Source organism: Ovis canadensis, chromosome 12 (assembly GCF_042477335.2).
Source record: "Ovis canadensis isolate MfBH-ARS-UI-01 breed Bighorn chromosome 12, ARS-UI_OviCan_v2, whole genome shotgun sequence".
In the NCBI taxonomy this organism is placed as follows: domain Eukaryota; kingdom Metazoa; phylum Chordata; class Mammalia; order Artiodactyla; family Bovidae; genus Ovis; species Ovis canadensis.
The window spans coordinates 44,092,714-44,114,679 of NC_091256.1; the positions used below are offsets into that span (position 1 = coordinate 44,092,714).

The 21,966-nt window shown below is 35.9% G+C and overlaps 1 protein-coding gene across 6 annotated transcripts in view; it reads left to right on the plus strand.

The window, feature by feature from the left end:
- AKT3 (AKT serine/threonine kinase 3) overlaps positions 1–21,966 on the plus strand; it is a 281,419-nt gene that overhangs the window by 204,142 nt on the left and 55,311 nt on the right. For all 6 annotated transcript variants that reach the window (XR_011247672.1, XR_011247671.1, XR_011247673.1 and 3 more), the window contains exon 9: positions 15,238–15,360. Coding sequence is in view for 1 of the 6 variants with exons in the window: in XM_069545551.1 (XP_069401652.1) it covers positions 15,238–15,360 (123 nt within the window). In the remaining 5 variants the exon portion in view is untranslated. The remainder of the gene's footprint in view (positions 1–15,237; positions 15,361–21,966) is intronic.

Here is a 21,966-nt window from a genome sequence, read left to right on the forward strand (position 1 = left end):
GTATCTTGCCTGCCTAATATTTTTCCTGATTAACTTTTTCATAATTCTCAGTAAAGAGGCAAAAGAGAAAAGACTTCAGGGACTGATCCTTTCTGCTGGTGCAGATGGGTGACTTAGTGCATCAACTCAGGTGTTCTGGCCTTTCTTGGTATGTTGTTACGTATTGGCAAGAACTTTAGGTCTTGAAAGACTTCTATAAGTCTACAATAAACCTTGGTTTAGGGATAGAGTAAACGAAAAAGTTTGCTTCCCTGGTGGTCCAGTGGTAAAGAACCTGCCTGCCAGTGCAAGAGTCATAGGTTGGATCCCTGAGTAGGGAAGATCCCCTGGAGAAGGAAATGGCAACCCACTCCAGTATTCTTGCCTGGGAAATCTCAGGGACTGAGGAGCCTGGTGGACTATAGTTCATGGGGTCTCAAAAAGTCTGATAAGACTTAGCGACTAAAACAACAACAAAAATTTTTTTAAAAGTATTTGTTGAAAAAACTATTTTTCTCTCATTGAATTACCCTGACACCTCTGATCTATGTCCATCAATCCATTTATCTCACTGTCTTTAGTACTTTTGCCTTAGAGTATTGGAATGAGGCAGTTTTGAGTCTTCCAATTTTACCCTTCTTTTTAAAAATTATCTTGGCAACTGTATTTGCTTAACATTTTATATTAATTGTAGAGTGGTGATTTCTACATGAAGGTCTGCTGCTAAGTCGCTTCAATCGTGTCCGACTCTGTGTGACCCCATAGACGGCAGCCCACCAGGCTCCCCCGTCCCTGGGATTCTCCAGGCAAGAACACTGGAGTGGGTTGCCATTTCCTTTTCCAATGCATGAAAGTGAAAAGTGAAAGTGAAGTCACTCCCTCTCGTCTGACTCTTAGCGACCCCATGGACTGCAGCCTACCAGGCTCCTCTGTCCATGGGATTTTCCAGGCAAGAGTACTGGAATGGGGTGCATTGCATTCTCCGTCATGAAGGTCTACTAGACTTTAATTAATATTGTAATCTGTTGATCAATTTAGGGAGAATTGACATGTTAACAGTATTGTCTTCTGATCCATGAACATGGTATATCGTTCCAATTATTTAGATCTTCTTTAATTTTTCAACAATATTATGTAGTTTTTAGTGAACAGGACCCCTACATTTCTTGTTATATTTATCCTTATTTATCTTATGTGTTCTCTTATACTATAAATGATTTGTTTGAAGTCTCAGAAATGAGTTGTTTGTTGCATTTAGAAATACAGTTGATATTTACTTATAGCCTTGAATCCTAAATCCTTTCTCAAAGTTTAGTTGCTTGTTCATAAATATGTTGAGATTCTCTTTGGGATAATCACATCATATGAAAACAAAGACAGTTTTACTTCCTCTTTTTTCAACCTCAGTAGGTTTTCTCTCTTTTTCTTATCTTATTAAGCTAAGACCTACAGAACAGTGTTAAATAGGAAAGTAAGAGCAATCATCTTTACCTTATACCAGATCTTAAGGCAAATACATTTATACCCTCACTGTTAAGACTTTATATTAAAGTATTATGAATAGTTGAACAAGTTCCTTTTTATTCCTGTTTTCCTGAGGGTTTTTTTTTTTAATGATAGAATGTAAAGTTTTGCCAGATTATTTTTCTACATCTGTTGGAATGATCATGTGGTTTTTCTTCTGTATTCTGGTAATATCTTGAATTTCTTTTTTTGTTTGTTTGCTTTTTAATGTTAACATTGCATTTCTTAGGGCTTGAGGTAATTTAGCTGGAAATTTTTAACCAAATAACTATTTCAGAGTCCAGCCATCTGACCTTAGATCGCTTTTAGTTCTCTTGTAGCATCCTAAGTGCTTAATGTAAATTTTAAGAAATGTAATACTGAACTATTTATTAAAATGACATTTTATATTTTTGTCTATATCACTATCTTTTCTGAAAAAAACTCTTCAAGCACTAAATATGAATTTACATTACATTAAATTTTCTTTTCTTTTTTAAAAAATTTTTTAAAAATTTAAATTTATTTATTTTAATTGGAGGCTAATGACTTTACAATATTGTATTGGTTTTGCCATACATTAGCATGAATCCGCCATGGGTGTACACGTGTTCCCCATCCTGAACCCCCCTCCCACCTCCCTCCCTGTACCATCCCTCTGGGTCACCCCAGTGCACCAGCCCCAAGCATCCTGTATCCTGCATCGAACCTGGACTGGCGATTCATTTCTTATATGATATACATGTTTCAGTGCCATTCTCCCAAATCATCCCACCCTCTCCCTCTCCCACAGAGTCCAAAAGACTGTTCTGTACATCTATGTCTCTTTTGCTGTCTCGCATACAGGATTATTGTTACCATCTTTCTAAATTCCATATGTATGCGGAATGGGCTGCCGTCTATGGGGTTGCACAGAGTCGAACACGACTGAAGTGACCTGGCAGCAGCAGCAGCATACTGTATTGGTGTTTTTTTTCCTGGCTTACTTCACTCTGTATAATAGGCTCCAGTTTCATCCACTTCATTAGAACTGATTCAAATGTATTCTTTCTAATGGCTGAGTAATACTCCATCGTGTATATGTACCACAGCTTTCTTATCCATTCATCTGCTGATGGACATCTAGGTTGCTTCCATGTCCTAGCTATTATAAACAGTGCTACAGTGAACATTGGTGTACACGTGTGTCTTTCAATTCTGGTTTCTCCAGCAGTGGGATTGCTGGGTCGAAAGGCAGTTCTATTTCCAGTTTTTTAAGGAATCTCCACACTGTTCTCCATAGTGGCTGTACTAGTTTGCATTCCCACCAACAGTGTAAGAGGGTTCCCTTTTCTCCACATCCTCTCCAGCATTTATGGCTTATAGACTTTTGGATCACAGCCATTCTGACTGGCATGAAATGGTACCTCATTGTGGCTTTGACTTGCATTTCTCTAATAATGAGTGATGTTGAGCATTTTTTCATGTGTTTGTTAGCCATCTGTGTGTCTTCTTTGGAGAAATGTCTGAGTTCTTTGGCCCATTTTTTGAGTGGGTTGTTTATTTTTCTGGAATTGAGCTGTAGGAGTTGCTTGTATATTTTTGAGATTAGTTGTTAGTCAGTTGCTTCACTTGCTATTATTTTCTCCCATTCTGAAGGCTGTCTTTTCACCTTGCTTATAGTTTCCTTTGTTGTGCAGAAGTTTTTAAGTTTAATTAGGTCCCATTTGTTTATGTTTGTTTTTATTTCCAATATTCTGGGAGGTGGGTCATAGAGGATCCTGCTGTGATTTATGTCGGAGAGTGTTTTGCCTATGTTCTCTTGTAGGAGTTTTATAGTTTCTGGTCTTAAGTTTAGATCTTTAATCCATTTTGAGTTTATTTTTGTGTATGGTATTGTTAGAAAGTGTTCTAGTTTCATTCTTTTACAAGTCGTTGACCAGTTTTCCCAGCACCACATGTTAAAGAGATTGTCTTTTCTCCATTGTATATTCTTGCCTCCTTTGTCAAAGATAAGGTGTCCATTGATGCATGGGTTTATCTCTGGGCTTTCTGTTTTGTTCCATTGATCTATATTTCTGTCTTTGTGCCAGTACCATACTGTCTTGATGACTGTGGCTTTGTAGTAGAGCCTGAATTCAGGCAGGTTGATTCCTCCAGTTCCAATCTTCTTTCTCAAGATTGCTTTGGCTATTCAAGGTTTTTTGTATTTCCATACAAATTGTGAAATTATTTGTTCTAGCTTTGTGATAAATACCATTGGTAGTTTGATAGGGATTGCATTGAATCTATAGATTGCTTTGGGCAGTATACTCATTTTCACTATATTGATTCTTCTGATCCATGAACATGGTATATTTCTCCATCTCTTAGTGTCCTTTTTGATTTCTTTCACCAGTGTTTTATAGTTTTCTATGTATAGGTCTTTAGTTTCTTTAGGTAGATACATTCCTAAGTATTTTATTCTTTTTGGTGCAATGATGAATGGAATTGTTTCCTTAATTTCTCTTTCTGTTTTCTCATTGTTAGTATATAGGAATGCAAGGGGTTTCTGTGTGTTGATTTTATATCCTGCAACTTTAGTATATTCATTGATTAGCTCTAGTAATTTTCTGGTGGAGTCTTTAGGGTTTTCTATGTAGAGGATCATGTCATCTGCAAATGGTGAGAGTTTTACTTCTTCTTTTCCAATTTGGATTCCTTTTATTTCTTTTTCTGCTCTGATTGCTGTGGCCAAAACTTCCAAAACTATGTTGAATAGTAGTGGTGAAAGTGGGCACCCTTGTCTTGTTCCTAACTTTAGGGGAAATGCTTTCACATTTTCACCATTGAGGATAATGTTTGCTGTGGGTTTGTCATACATAGTAAGGACCGGGCCTGAATGCCCCGAGGGCAATACATTAAATTTTCTATGCAAAATACATAGAAACTATGGAGTTTAGCTTGTGAAAAGAATAGACATGATCTAGAAAACAAATCTATTACCTATTAAATGTAGGTGTACTTATATTTGATCCTATAAAAGTAGATGTTTAAATGTCTTATTGTATAACTAATACCATTCTAGTTGTGATTGTAGTATTTACTACAGACTGAATCTTTCCCTCCCAAACTAATAAGTGAAAACCTAATCCTCTTTGTGATGGCACTTGAAACAAGTCTTTGGACTGATTAGGTCATGAAGGTGGAACCCTCATGAATGGAATTAGTGCTCCTGTAATGGACAGCTCAGGGATACCCTGATAGCTCAGCTGGTAAAGAATCCACGTGCAATGCAGGAGACCCTGGTTTGATGCCTGGGTCAGGAAGATCTGCTGGAGAAGGGGTAGACTACCCACTTCAGTATTCTTGGGCTTTCCTTGTGGCTCAGCTGGTAAAGAATCTGCCTGCAACGCAGGAAACCTGGGTTCGATCCCTGGGTTGGGAAGATCCCCTGGAGAACAGAAAGGCTACCCACTCCAGTATTCTGGCCTGAAGAATTCCATAGACTATACGTCCTTGGGGTTGCAAAGAGTCGGACACGACTGAGCAACTTTCACTTTCACTTTCATAAAGGACAGCTCAGAGAGTTCAGTTGCTCCTTCCCCAGTCTGAGGACACAGTGAAAAGACAGCTGTCTATGAACCAGGAAATAAACACTCAATCTGCCATTGCATTGATCTTATATTTCTCAGCCTCCAGAATTATGAGAAATAAATTTGTGTGGCCCAGTGTTCTGGCCTGGAGAATTCCATGGACTGTATAGTCCATGGGGTCTCAAAGAGTCGGACATACTGAGTGACTTTAACTTTCACTTTTATAATCCACCCAGTCTATGGTAATCTGTTATGGCAGCCCAAATGGACTAGGACAGTATTGTTGATGAGTTGTCCTGTATGTGAGCTTGAGACATTCTTTTCATCTGAGGTTTTTTGTAAACTCAAGGGATGTGTTAATCAGCATTATTGCACAGACTGCCACATCTTGTTGCTAATTAATTAATTGTCTTTAGAGTATTCGGGTTCTGAGCTCATCAATATTATGATTAATGAATGTAATAATTGAAATTATTGACTTGTATTGAACATATTTTCTCTATTAACCAACATTTGCCATTACAAAAGAATGACTAAAGTTTGTATATACAGATAAGAGTTGCAAGAAAAATATAGTTTGGTTTAAAGTCTTAGATTGCATTGATAATTCTTAGAATATTGTTTAAGTTCAGATGTTTATTTTTTGAAAGTTTTTTGCATAGTTTTCAAAATATAGTAATTTGTTTTCAAGATAAGCATTTTGGGTTTGTTATGAAATCTTGACTTGTTTATTTAAATCATTAAAACAGTCTATTTGCATTATTGTATTTTCACAGCATTATTAAGCACAAAACACAAAAAAAAAAACATGTGGTCATTGCTAAGGAAAGCAAACTTCTGAAGATGTGTTCCTTGCTTGAAGAGCAAACAATTCATTTTTTTTAAAAAACAGAAAAAAGATTATTTAGTTGTGGTCTTTTTAATGTTTCTAATGAAAAACACTTTACCTTTAAGACTTTAAGCCTTATTTTTCTTACAAATAATTCTTTGGAAAGGATTTTTGAATTTAACTTTATTCTCTGCAGTACATTTATTAAGCATATAATGTGCCCACATACTAGGCTTGTTGCTGAAGATGCAAAACTATATAGTACTTGTATAGTCTTCATCTTTGTCCTAAGCTTCTGCCAACAAAAAATTGTCAAAAGCCTAAATTGCTAAAAGAATCAATAGAATTTTAATTGTAATCTATATAATTTTCCCCATTATGAAAGTAACAATAATGCATATTCATTGTAGAAAAGTCAGAAAGTTATTTCAATTCAATTGATAAAATGTTTTATTTATTTATTTATTGCTATTTACTGACTGCATGCTACAAGCTACTGTGCTATGTAATTAGTAAATGGCATGAAGAAGATAAACAGTGTCACATTTAAGGAAATCATAGACTGTACCTTGCCTTTTCATTGTTTCAGTGATATTGTTGAGCAATACGAGTTTTAAATTTTGAAATCCAGTTTATCAATTTGTTTTTTTTTTTAATATTGTTTAAGAAATCTTTGTCTATCCTGGATCACAAATATTTTCTCCTGTATTTCCTTTTATAACTTTTATAGTTGTACCTACCACATTTAGTTTTATGATCTGTTTTATTTTTATGAATGCTGTAAGCTAAGAATTGAGGTTCTTTTTTTTTTTTTTAATCTCCTGTGGATATCTACTTATTCCAGCATCTTTTGTTGAAAAGTCCCATTGAATGATCTTGACACCTTTGTCAAAAATCAGTTTGACACATGTGTGTGGCCTTTCCTCTAACACTAACACTGCTGCACTACAGAGGCAGTGTGTTCAAGGACTCCACTGGGTGCCACATTTCTTAAGCAGTTTTTCCATTTTGCCTGGTGAAAACAAAAAGTATTTTTAGCTCTGTGAGCTATGATTTTTTTTCACCTGATTCTTTCCAATGGCTCTTTCCCTGACCTCGGAATTTTCCTTATATACATGTGCTGATTAGTAAGACTCAAGGCAATTCATTGCAGGTCTCTGGAGCTCTCCTTTCTGTGGTTCTCTGTCTCATGAATCATAGCTCCTTTGGTCTCCCCAGTCTCTGAACTCTCTATTCATGATTCAAGGATACCACAAGTTCTTTTTGATTTTCCCTCCCTGTGTTACATTCTATATGGTCTCTCAAACAAGCATTAATTGTTTCCTTTTTCTTTGGGGTCAGTGTACCTTGAAGTGTGATACTTAATGTATGGATATCCTTGTTCTATTTTTTTTAATATATTTTCCTAATTGTTGAAGAAGGGAGTATAAGTCTGTTATCTGTTACTCAGTCATGGTCAAAACAAACTCTCCAACCTTTATACTTTATAGATATTTCCACTGGATGCAGGATTTTAGGATATGGGATTTTTTTTTTTCTTTTAGCAATTTGAACATGTTTTTCCATTGTTCTTCTGTTTATATAGTTTCTGAGGAGAAGTCTCCTATTTGCTGTGTGTATTGTTTGTTTCCCCTTCAGAATTTTTTAAAGATTTTCTGTTTATCACTAGTTTTTCAGCAATTTTACTGTGATCTGACTGGTTATGTTGGTTATGTTATTAGTTTTCATGCATGATTGTGAGTTTTCATCTCACTGGGTTTCATTGGAATACTTAGTCTGTACATTTATCTTTTTTTCCCCTAGTTTAGAAAAATTCAGGCTTTATTTTGCAGATGTCTCCCTCTCTCTTTCAGGATCTGGTGTTATTCACATGTTAGACTGCTTGACCAACAGGTCACTACAATTCTTTTTTTTTTTTTTTTTTAGGTACAGTTCATATAGTTTTCTTCTGCTATAATTTCATGTTCATTGGTCTTTTCTCTTGCAGTGTCTAATATGTTGTTTATCCCATCTAATAACATTTTTATTCAGGTATTACATGTTTCATCTTTAAAAGTCCTATTTATTTCTATTTCCCATTATCTCTTATAATGTTCATATGCTTCTTTAAAGTTGCTGTATGTTAATTCCATCATCTCTTGTTATTTTTTAGTCTGTGTCTAGTGACTAGTTTTTTGTTGGTGATGCATCATATTTTCCTGCATCTTCTCATGTCTAGTAACTGTTGATTGGATACTAGATACTTTGAATTTTACATTAAGTGTTTAGATCATGCTGTCTTCCTTCAAAGAGTATTATATCTTACTCTGGAGAGTAGTTTTTTACAAATATGATGTTCTACAGTCTTGTTTGTTAGTTTTGTTAATGTAGGTTTAGCTTTTACTCTGACTTCTTTGAAATCTACTGAATGCCTCTGTGTTCAATAAAGACATTCTAATGACTGATTAGAAATGGAATGTCTCTCGGGTCTGGAAATTATTTGGCATACAGATCCCTACTCCTCTGCTTATTCTTGTACGTGTGTAACTTGGTTTCAGATGCAGACAACTATGTAAATTGTGCAGCTTCTTCCTCACTGGCATTCTGTCCTACTAATGCTACCCACCTCACCCATCTCACCCACCTCAAAATCTGATATTTATTCCTGCAACAGTGAGACATCTGTATTATGCTTGGTATGTTTTTTACTGTATAACATTCTAGAAAATGCCTTCAGACAGAAAGCAGGAGATTTTAGGACTCACCTCGTTTGTTTTCACAGGGATCATCGTCTTACACTGCCTGTTGTCCACTATCTAAAAAGAGTTCTGTTGTATATTCTTCTCAGTTTTCATTTATTCCTTCTAATATTTGTGTTTAGTTGCTTCAGGCAGAAGGGTAAGTCTAGTCCCATGAACTTTTTATTTTTGTTTTCTGCTTTTTACAGTTAGTTTCATATTTTAAATTTAGCTGTCAGTTACATCTAAAATTTATTTTGTTGTGGTGTTAGATAAAAAAAATCTAATTTAAAAAATGTTCAACATGATTCAAAGTCTGTTTTCACATTTTGTCATATATACTGTGCAAGAATATCCTTGTGTAGGAGATTTCTACATTGCCCTTTTTTTTTAAGGAAATTTTAAAGAGGAACAACTGTATTTTAAAAATTAGTTTGATATCTATTGCCAGTTGTCCTACAAAGGGTTTATGTTTACATTCTAGCTACCAGTGTGTATCTCTTCACACTTTCACTGATAATATTTCTCGAAGTGTTACATTGTTTCACATATGTTTTATCTCTACTTCATTGATTATTATAAGGTGGTATATTTTCACATACTGTAATAATGTGTATTCCTCTTATGTTGTCTTTGCCCTTTCTCTTTTTTCCCCTTGTGTTTTAGTGCTGTTTAATATGATTTCTCTCTATGTTATGCATATATACTGTAATATTTGTCATAAATACTCAGTTTACATTTTTTGCTATTTCATGTAGTTAATTCTACCAGTTCCTCCTTTTATGATTCTGTTTGCTCTTGTGTCCTGAGATCAGGAAACTATTGGTTCATATTCTAGTTTATAAATTACATGAAATTAATTTTGTTATGATGTGAAGTGAAGTGAAAATCAAATGTTACTTTTCTACAAAGTTAAGTGACTATTGTGGGCACCATTTATTAAATGGTCATTTTTCCCATATACTTTATCATATATAATTATCAACTTCACCATATTTTAACTTTTTATGAAGTAACCTGTTCTGGCTGCCTGATATCATTGGTATTTCTTTTTTCCCCCAAACCTTAACCTCTTATTTATATTGAGGTGGAGCCCATTAACAATGTTGTGATAGTTTCAGGTGAACAGCAGAGGGACTCAGCCACACATATACATGTACTCATTCTCCCCCAAACCTGACTCCCATCCAGTCTGGCACATAACATTGGGCAGACATGTGTATACAATAGGTCCTTGTTGGTTATCCATTTTAAATATAGCAGTGTGTACATGACCTTCCCAAAGTCCCTAACTATCCCTTCCCCCCAGCAATCTACAGTTCATTTGCTAAGTCTGTGAGTCTTCTTGTTGTGTGAGTGAATGCACCTGTACCATTTCCTTTTAGATTCCGCATATGTGGGGTGTCATGCAGTGCCTGTTCTTCACTGACTGACTGGCTTCACTTGGTATGACGGCCCCTAGGTCTGTCTGTGTTGCCGCGAATGGCGTTGTTTCACCCTCTTTAATGGCTGGGCCGTGCTCCACGTCTTCGTTACCCACTCCTCAGTCAGTGGACGCTGAGGTTGCTCCCGCGTCTTGGCTGCTGTCAGCAGTGCTGCGGTGAGCATAGGGGTGCGTGCATCCTTTCAGATCCCGCTTTTCTCCAGATAAGTGCCTGTTCCATATGAATTGTAGCCTTATAGCATCTGTCATTTCTTCAGGCAAAAGTTTTCTTGAAAGCATTTATATGTATTGAGAAAAAATCTGTTCCAGTTACACCTTGGCTCATCTCATTCATTTTTTCTAGAGGAGTCATGTACCATTTCTAGTTTATGTTCTCTTCTTGGCCCACCTAAGTGTGACATCCCTTTCCTGAAAGATAACAGATGACCCAATTCCTTTGTCTGGTAAATGTTAATTTTCTTGGTGAAACTTTTGTATCCTTTATTCTTCAAGTATCATATATTTTTTTCTTTTATATTTCTTTTAGGACTCTATCTTAATATCCTATTCTGCCTCTTTTCCCTGTCCTTATCCCTGTAGTGATACCCTAAAATTCTGACCTTAACTCTGTTTCAGTGCCTACTAAATTTCTAGGCTATATCTTGCTTCCCAGCATCAGACTGTCATCAGCAATTCAATGGACATGAACTTGGGCAAACTCTAGGAGATCCTGAGAAACAGGGAGGCCTGGCATGCTGCAGTCCATGGGGTTGCAAAGAGTCCAACATGACTTGGCGACTGAACAATTTTGCTTCCTTGATGTTAACAGTATCCTGACTCTTATTTATCTCTATACCATTTGGTCCCATAGTACTGAACTGTGCTATAGTTCTTGTTTAAATGTCAACAGGTCAAGATAAAATCCGTTGCTCCTCTGTTCCCAACCCCATTCTTTTCCTTTACACTACGGGCAACAACGCAACACACCGCAACACACGGCTGGAACCTCGAAACACTTCCTGCCTTTGCCCAAAGGGTGCATGCTAATCCCCCCTGGGATATTGACTTTGTTGAAATGTCTGTTACTGCTGCTCTAGTTAAGGTTCCTCAGAAGCTCTTACTGGCTCAAAGGTAACTTCTTATACTACCAAAGATACTTACTCACTTCTTAAAGTGTGCTATTTTAAAACTATGTATTTTTAATGTAATTGCATATGTCTGGTTTTTCAACCAAATAGTTACATTCTTTCAGATTGATACAATTTCCTCCATTGTGTCTGCAGCTTTTTACAACACTGAATTGGTGTTTAGTAATTTTTGTTGCACTTTGTGAATTGTTTACCTGATTACTCTAGTCTGTTTTTTTTTTTTTTCTTTCTTTTTAAAATATTTGTTTATTTGTTTGGCTGTGCTGGGTCTTAGTTGCAGTGTTTGGGTCTTTTGTTGTGATGTGTGGCATCTAGTTCCCTGGCCAGAGAATGAACTCAGTCTCCCTGCATTGGGAGTGCACAGCCTTAGCCACTGAACCCCGAGGGAAGTCCCTCAGATTTTAAATGGATTCTCTCCTTGCTGCCAGAGTTGTCTGTTTAAAATTATGCTAATTTTTGACCCAAATGTCTTTGACACTCTATCTACAGAATTAATCTCTAAACCGTATCATGGAAGTCCAGGTCCTAAACAGTCTGACCTCTTTTTTTTTTTTGCGTAAGCTCTGTCATTATCATGAATGGGTATCTTTGTTCTTCAGCTCTGTGCACTCCCTGCATGCTGTTTCTTTGCCATTACTGTTTTTTTCTATGGAGTTAATTCCTTCTATATGCATTTATTAATTCCTTACTATGTGTGCTTACTATACTAGGTTGTGGTCAGAACATTAAGATGGGTATAACTTGCATGGCACCCTTTTGTATGCTTCCCTTATATTCTCCATTTGTGAAAAAATCCCATCCTTCAAAATATAAGTGAGATACTTCCTTGTCCATGAATTCTTCTCAGATCATTCCAGTAAAGATTGATCATCCTTTGCCTCCAAAGTATTTTTAATATCAGAATTACAAAATTTCTCATAGCTCTCTCATTTGTTATCTATACATCTAATTATGTCTTAATCACCATTGTATGCCCTCTTTTTCTCGTCTCAGTGACCTTAAAGTAATTGATGCTCATTAAATGGAAAGTTGGTTCAAAGCCAAGGTAGAAACTTAGAAGGAATATTCAAGGAAAATCAGGAAAGTTGCAGTACCAAACCTAAGGAATGTTTATAAGAAGAAGGGGATAATAATTGACATTCTAAGCTCCAGAATAAAAGGTCTTTGGTTATGTTAACAAGTTCAGTTCAGTCGCTCAGCAATATCGTACTCTTTGTTACCCCATGGACTGCAGCATGCCAGGCTGCCCTGTCTATCACCAACTCCTGGAGCTTACTCAAACTCATGTCCATCACATCGGTGATGCCATCTAACCATTTCATCCTCTGTTGTCCCCTTCTCCTCCCACCTTCATTCTTTCCTATCATCAGGGTCTTTTCCAGTGAGTCAATTATTCGCATCAAGTGGCCAAAATATTGGCGTTTCAGCTTAAGCATCAGTCCTTCCAATGAATATTCAGGACTGATTTCCTTTAGGATGGACTGGTTGGATCTCCTTGCAGCCCAAAGGACTCTCAAGAGAATTCTCTAACACCACAGTACAAAAGCACCAATTCTTCAGTACTCATCTTTCTTTATGGTCTAACTCTCACATCCGTACATGACTACTGGAAAAGAGTAAGGTCCATAAAGTAACAAGGATGGACATCCGAGGACAGCAGATTGAGAAATAAATAGGATTCTTCTCCTTAAGTAGCTTTTTTTTAGCTGATATTTTTACAGAAATTGGCTAGGAGACAAATTGAAGATTTATGATCTAAATAAAGATCTAGAAGCCTGCATATATTATGTTGATTTAGGGAGGATCTATATATTTTGTATAGAAGATGAGTGGGTACTAGGCTTGACATTATATGAAGGAAGTTTAGAAATCTAACCACTATTTTAATCTCATTAGAAGACTGCCATAAATCACCGTAGAGATCACAGGGGTTTCTTCATCAAAATTAGTCATATTTTGTATTAAAGGATGAAAGAAATTATTTTGCCCTAGAAGGATTTCAGAATGGTTTTACTGATGATCCATGCTGCTTTCTGCTTCCTGTCTTTGTTTGAATAGTAGTGTATTAATAGCGTGAAGTGAAAAGTGCAAGTGTTAGTGGCTCAGTCATGTCTGACTCTTTGTGACCCCCTGGACTGTAGCCTGCTAGGCTTCTCTGTCCATGGAATCCTCCAGGCCCAAGTACTGGAGTGGGTATCCATTCTCTTCTCCAGAGGATCTTCCTGACCCAGGGATCAAATCCGGGTCTTCAGCATTGCAGGCAGATTCATTATCATCTGAGCCACTAGGGAAACCCCGTTAATAGCATATATAAGGTGAATCAATTTTGAAGCATATCCCTTATATGCATACCCTTATAAACATATCAATTATAGATTGGTATGATTTTGGGCATAGTATATTTGGTCATTTATAAGACACATTGAATAATTTCTTCAATCAGAAGGCCTTTTATATTTGGTGATATGTTATAGTTTTAATTCACATCATTTTTTTTCTTTGTTGATCTTTACAGAAAATGTGAGTGAAGTTACAATCAGCGGCATGTTAAATTTGATGAAATATGACAGTATAGTAGAGAACATTAAAGTTTAGAGACTATCTGCCAGATATTTTAGTTTTACTGTAATTAACATTGAACGAGTCTTTTTTGGCAATAGTTATATGATATTAACTTCTCTTTATTGGGAGAATGGGTTATGCATTAATTTTGATCTTAGTGATAGTGGGAAAGGGGAAAGTGAAAAGAAAGTGAAGTTGCTCAGTCGTGTCTGACTCTTTGTGATCCCATGGCCTGTAGCCTACCAGGATCCTCTGTCCATGGGATTTTCCAGGCAAAAGTACTGGAGTGGGTTGCCATTTTCTTCTCTGGGCAAAGGGAAGAAGGAATCTATAAGGAACCTACTTTCTGTTACCTAAATTATGATTTGGTGTTTGAGAAAAAAATCTTAGTTAACCATAATTATTGTAAATTTGTAGAAGCAGTTTGTAGAAGTAATCCCTGTGAAGTTATAGTTCATTTCTGATCTTGCAATCAAGGATACACTGACCAGTTCATCACTTTTAATCAAAGACATGTATTAAGTACCTGTTGTGATACTGACAGTATACTCAGCTCTGCAAACACTCTTTGCTTGTTCATGACGGATTTCTTATTACAGTGAAACAGTACAACAAAAAGGTTGGTAATCAATTCATAGTGCATGGGACTGGCTCCTTTCTCATATACATGGTTGAACTGAGAGATGAGACAGGCAGTTCCTTAAACAAACAGCTTGTCTAAATGGAGAGCTGGATGCTTGACCACAATGAGAACTCAGTAAATACTTGTTGACTGATGACTGGAAGTATCTTTTTAGATGATTGACAGGAAATGGATGGGCTTATCGTTTTAAGTGATTACATGTGAAAAGATTGGTGTCATAGGTAATTATTGTTGAAATTGGAAGACTATACATTGAGAATTATTAAGGGAATAATGGGAACTTCTCAGTACATTTTGGGCATTACTAAAATAAGTTGAAAATGTAAAGCCTCACAATTTCTCATTGTAGAAAGCATTGATTTAAACATTGAAATCATTCCTAGAGATATCATGGTGAATCGAGTTGTAGAATTTAACAAATTCATATAAATAAGGTTCCACAAACCTGCAGTCCTTTCTTTGAAATCAAGTGTGAATCAGATAATTAAGTAGAAATGTTGCATCTCTGCTTATGTTCATTCATTTTAATAAAGTCTCAGTACCTAATCCTTGAAAGAGTTGAAGCAACAGTATATGGAGGAGGAGATGTACTCTGATGATGCATACTTTTTCCTCTGGTAACTGAAGGTTAAATGGGTAGCAAACAGAATGCCTTAAACAAGATTGGTATATTGATTAAAGCGGTGATTTAACAGCTCTCAGTCTCCCCTCGGAAACCTGGAAAAGATAAGCCAGCTGCTGTCTAAGAGTGCTCAGTGTCCACTGAGAGTACACTATCTATCATCACAATATGGTGATGAGAGGTGTTTTATGTTTGTGTTAATTTCCCCCACTAAATCAGTAATTATTACAGTCCTGTCCCTGCTGTTTACCCTGCAGCTGTTTTTCCATTTGTCGAGAGAGCGGGTGTTCTCCGAGGACCGCACACGTTTCTATGGTGCAGAAATTGTCTCTGCCTTGGACTATCTACATTCCGGAAAGATTGTGTACCGTGATCTCAAGGTAAAAAAGAAAAGTAATCAGAGTTTGTTTCTGCAGAGGCTATAGGGACAAACACAAAGTAATTACAGAGTTACACAGTTTGAAGAAAAGAAGATCTAGTTGGGGAAAAAAAAACCAAGAGTTTAAGAATGTGGTTCACTGTATCTGACAGGAAATTTCATTCAGTGGTAAATGTGTAGTTCTTTTTATGTCCAAGTCTTTGACATGCAGAATGAGTTCTGTTTGACTGCTCTAATCAAAACGACCTACCATTAATAGTTCCACTCCTCTGTTAGTGTAACGAGTAATGTTAAACATTTGATTCAATGTCTAGTCACTTTGCAAATGATATTTTAAAATCAATTTCATTATTATATTCTAGCATCCTGTGATATATTATGATAAACTTTTATAGTAGATAAGATTATTTAGGGTGAGGAAAATATTTGATTTTCACTTTAAATTTTTAGTGGGCTTAAAGAGCTGAAGCACTTTAATATGGCCTTTTATCAATTTATTTAGTTTCCATTCTAAAAAGCACTGTGTTTGTCTTATCAGTGATAGTGACTTTATGTCTGTTAAGTTTCTTTCTGACAAGACCCTCAGAATAGCTCAGGAGGAGCAAACTTTCGTGAAGGCCAGGTAGTAACTGTTCTAGGCCTTGCTGCTCTTGCAGCTCCTCAGTGCTACTGTTGTAGGCTGAAAGCAGCCAGGGACAGTATGTAAAGGAGCATGTCTGGCTGTGTTCCAGTAAAACCTTAATTACAAAAACAGGCAGTAGCCAAGATTTCGCCCCCACGCCATATTTTGCTGACCCTTGGAGTAGCTCATAAAAGATAGTAGTAATTCTCATGACACTGTTTTCATTTAAATTGGCCACATTAAGGAGATTTGTACCCTGACACACTCTGAACAGGTTCTAAACGTGACCATCTTACTTTCTTAAAAAGTAAATCATATGATAATTTTGACTTATTAAAGTCTGACACAGAATTGCTTTATTTATCAAATATGAGTTTATTTAAAGTATAATTCTCCTTGCAGAAATAGAAGTTACATTAGTCTTTTATGAACTGCTGTTTGTGTGAAATGAAGTGTGTGCGTTAGTTGCTCACGCATCCAACTCTTTGTGACCCCGTGGACTGTAGTCTGCCAGACTCCTCTGTCCACGGAATTCTCCAGGCAAGAATACTGGAGTGGGTAGCCGTTTCCTTCTCCAGGGGATCTTTCCAACCCGGAGATCGAACCCGGGTCTCCCACATTGCAGGCAGATTCTTTTACCATCTGAACCACCAGGGAATGAGGTGAAAGTGAAGTTGCTCAGTCGTGTCTGACTCTTTGTGACCCCAAGGACTGTAGCCCACCAGGCTCCTCAGTCCATGGAATTTTCCAGGCAAGATTACAACCCTGGAGTGGGTTGCCATTTCCTTCTCCAGCGGATCTTCCCAACCCAGGGATCAAACCCGGGTCTCCCGCATGGCTACATATTACAGCACATGAGAGAAGTCACACTTACTCCTCACTCCCATTCACTTGCTTTCAAATACCTGTGATTCTTAAATTATCTAATTAACCAATTGTCTAAGTTATTTCAAGATGTTGCTATCATATACCTCTGTATTATGAATGATCCCTAAGAAGTAACTATCTCAAAAAATATTACTTTACATGATGACAGTGAAATACAGTGTGTATGTCTATATAACATCATACAGTTTTTATATTATTTTCTCATTTTAACATGTTATTTATGAAACAAGCTATGAAATTCTATTTTTAGAAAAAATTATGATACTGTATCTATATCAGAGATGATCAGCTAAGTGCCAAAATAGATCAGAGATGAATATAAATCAACAGTATGATTGTCTTTAGCCTGCAGCTTTTATAGCCAGGAGCGGTAGAATTCAGCATCCCTGTATCTGATGTCTGCATGACCAAATAATCCTATAATGTTTAAATGTCTTGAATCTGAATTTTTAAAAACTAATTTAATTATATGGTATGACAGAACTTATGTTGTATGTTATTTCCATATTTACTTAGAAGTAGTTAGCTCTTTTCTGCCTGATCTTCCCCCTCCTCCCCGCCACTTTATATTTTATGAATCCTATTATGCAGATAAGGGGGAAGACTTCCTGGATTTAAGAAAAGGAGAATAATATTGAAGTACTTAGTAATATATCCAAAATGCTTAAAGCTCAAAGAGTTAGTCTAAAGAAACAAAGAAAAGAATGCTCACTTGATTGATAGCATTGAAAAGGAATGATATAATTGGGATGATTTTGGTCAGTATCTCCATTGATCATTTCTCATTAATCAACTTATCAGTATATTGACACTCATTTAATGAGTTTTGTTGCTCTGTCCTTTCTGATAATGAAATTAGACTAAATTTATTAACCTGCAATATGAATACCAATCATGTAGTTAGCATATAAATAGGCCATAAACTACTAGACAATTAAGTGACCTCTCCTCTCTTAATTTATTTCTATTTTAATATAGCCTTAACGTAAAGGTCTAAGTAAATGTGTAGCATTGGACAGGATCCATGGAATTTACACCAAGAAAAATGGATAACATAAAAAGTCAGACATTCAAAATTTATACAAGTGTTATTTATGTCCATATTGTTTCATGCTAGAATGAGATCTTTAGGTACAGTTGTACAAATTTAGAGCTGACCCATAATTTACAGCTGAGGTCACTGAAGATTAGAAACGTAGTAAGTGATTTACTTGAAGTAATGGACTGAATTGGTGACATAGTCAAGATTGTTGGATTCCATGATTCCTAGCTCCAGGTATAATGTTCTTTTTATTACACAAGTCGGCCTTTCTAGAAATGAGATGAACTTTAGGTGGGGGTATGCATTGGATTAACTCTAAGCGATCTTTGTAAATCTAAAATTTGAATAAAGCTGCCAAAAATAAGGAATATTTTAAGTATATTCAAGACACATCCCCTAACTCCCACTTCTAACTACTCTGGATTCCCTCTTTTATAAAAATGTTCAGCCACTGCTGCAATGAATCCCTTCCACCTCTAACATTCACATGTGCTATTGGGCTATATTCCTAAAGTGTAGGAAATTCTTAAATGTAGTAACTCTGAAACCCCAGTCTAGGTGTGATCTCTGCTGTTGTATATTGTGAATTCTTTTTCCAGTTTAGGAAGGTTCAAAGATTTCCTTTTGGCATTTTAATGCACTGTCCTAATCCATGATCATTAAGTTCATAAGACCCATATGAACATTTGGCACTTTGATGCCTGTAAACCTGAATATGCAGGGTGCGGGGGAGGAATTTTTCACTGTATTCTTGGGTCTGAGGCAGTCTTGGTACTGATGTAGCTGTGCTAAAGTGGGATTGTAAGAGTGAGTGAAGGGACATGTTTGTGTTGCTACAATAGTTGTCCAAGCCCTTGAAGTGAAGTGAAGTGAAGTCGCTCAGACATGTCTGACTCTTTGCGACCCCATGGACTGTAGCCTACCAGGCTCCTCCATCCATGGCATTTTCCAGGCAAGAGTGCTGGAGTGGATTGCCATTTCCTTTTCCAGGGGATCTTCCTGACCCAGGGATCGAACCCAGGTCTCCTGCATTGTAGGCAGACACTTTACTGTATGAGCCACCATGGAAGCCCCGTCAGAGCCCTTAGGAATTGCTATTATAATTCCTTTGCTTAATCACAAAATGTCAGCCATTTAATTAAAATGAGACCTAAAATACAGATAAATATGTGTGTGTATTTTACATAGCTAGATATTAGAATATATGATATATGAATTGTATATTAGATTTTAAAAACGTAGAAGTTAAAAACTTGTAAACTCTCTAATAGCAAGAGTTTAATTTTATTCTAGGCACCAGCAAGAGCAGAAAGAGCATAGTATTTTCTTGCCGTCATTTCTTGTTCACGAAGCACAGAGGAAAGATTTCAAAACCTACTGAATCAAGATCCTCTGTCAAATAATTCTTGTCCAGTTTAACTCGATAAAAAATGTTGCCTTTTTAAAATGGAAACTCTGGGATGTATATGTCTAATATATTTGTTTCCTCAAAGTATGAACTATTAGATAACAGACAACCCTCTGATACAAGTAGTAAGCAATACCCAGATTTTGAATGTATAATCTTTTCTTTCACACTTCGTATTTAACTTCATACATTGCTTTTGCCAGTGGATGTATCCAATAAGTGTCATCATAAATGCCCTAACCTCAATCCTAGACGCTAAGACTGACAGTGGAGAAAAAACAGATGCATTTGATGTTTTATAATAGAGAGTACCTGAACAGGCAGTTATGGTGTACATTTTCCTTTTTATGGTTTAAAAAAAAGGAGGAAGGAAAGCATTTGATTTAGGAGCGCGAACCAAAGAAGGACCATTTGTAAACATTTTTATTCCTCCTCTACGCAGTGGAGAGATTCCTAAAAATAACTTGACTTAAATCTTATGTTAATATCACGTGCACTAAGGAAGTGATTTCCAGGTGTTTTTTGATATCTCTAAGCAATTGATCTGCTTTTGAAAGATTTCCAGGTAATTCTGTGATTCCTTCACCTTTGTGAATCGCAGCACTAATGGTTCTTATATTTAATGAAATCTTTGTTATGCATCTTCATAAAATTACTTATGTTTTTAACCAGACAGGGTATTTAATTACCCCTGATTTATCTCTATATAAGATTAGATTTGGGGATATAATTTTTTTAAGGTGATGCATTTCTGACTATTTTTTTCATACGGATAGAAAATGACATGCTCAGCAAAATGACATTTCAGGATAGTGAGAGAAGAACAGTAATTGATGGAAGAAAGTGGACACCATTATAAAGTAACTGGCTCAAAAATTGTAAAATATTTGTTTTGTTGTTTATTCAAAAGAAATTGATGCATATTAAAAACTGTTTTTAATGAGGTCATTAGAGCTGATAAAAGTGTTTTATAGGGTTCCATTTCTGAACTTTGTTCTTTCCTTTAACATAGAGTGTTGTCTAGAAGAACACATACCATGTTGATAAAGTATAAATCAGCCATTAAACTCTCCATGTTTAATAAATGATCAGTACATTTGTTGATTAAATTCTCCATTCAGTATCATTTAATTCTCAAAACAGCCGCATTGGATTGTTACTGTGTGGGTTGTACCTGTGTGTCATAGATCAAGTTGAGATGCATAGATATCAATAGCATACACGAGCTTACACAGTGAGGGATAGAACTTGAATTTACACTTAAGTTCTCTGACTTGATTCCATAATCTTACCCACATTGCTCTCAACTGCCCCCTATACAGTATGCTACCTTGTCCCCATTATCGTGACCTTTACCCCATCTCTCACAGTCCTCCTGTAGGCTGACCTTATTTCTGACTGTATCATTGTAGTAAAGCCGATTAATAAAACAAAGGAATGATTAGCTGTCATGGTTTGCCTGGAACTTCCCCAGTTATAGAACTTTTATTAAAAATCCTTCATCCTGGGTAAACCTCCTCAGTTATAGGCAGACTGAGAATTCTTGGTCACTTTCATCCTATTCCTGTTCTTCACTCAAATCCTACCCCTGAATCTTATTTCATTCCTCATCCCTCTACCCTTGGTATCTTGGAGATGAGATTAGCTAATTAGGTATGGATCAAGATTTTAAAATATATATATATAATACTTCTTTTTAAAAACAGTATATATTCTGATATTTTGTATCTATGCTTTTCAAGATAGTCTTGTCAAAATGTGGATGGTTAGCACATTAGTGCATGCTGAGTTTTATTTTGCAGTGCATAGGAAGCATATAAAGTGAATTGGCGTGATACAAATTAAACTGCATATTTTATTCAATATTTTTATATATTATTTGAAGTCTCTATAAGAATTCTTATGTATTATAAAAGATCTTTATAGCATTTTAAGGTTTTGTTTTTATATTGTAATGTATTTCTATGTTAGAACAATAAGCATATTTTTAAAAATTAAGAACAGAGCATATATTTAACACAGCAGACATTCCATTATATACTTCTCTTTCTCATTATGGCAAGATAGAAGTAGGAGGAAGAAGAGAGTGTTGTTTGCAAGAGAAAGGGAAAAGGGAGAAAATCAGAAGCATGAAGAAGAAAAGAAAAGAGGAAAGAGAAGTAGACAAATTATTTTTTGACATTTCTGATCAGTTTTACTATTTAGGACATATTGCCATTTGTGCACATTGGGTTTGATTTTCAGGTTCCAGTTAGTAGAGAATCAGTCTAGCTAAATTTAGATAAAATAAGAGAATATTCATTTTTAAAAGATTTAACAGTGTATTTAGGGTTCATTCAGTTCTTTGTAGCCAAGTCAAAACAGACTCACTTCTCTAAAGTCTATGCAGTGCATGAAACATGTATTGAGCATTGAGTTCAGTTGGGCAGCATATTTAAGTACTATACTGAGGATAGCTTGCTTAACTGTATTTAGTTTCTGGTTTATAAGACACTGGATAATATATAACAGTATAACATTTTATAAAATTGGTATTTATGTTCTTATATGGAGTTCTATTTTGAATTTGATATTGACTTCAGAGTTTGAGTAGGCACTTTCATACATTATCATGTTAAGGAGTAGAATAATTACCTACTCTTTAAAT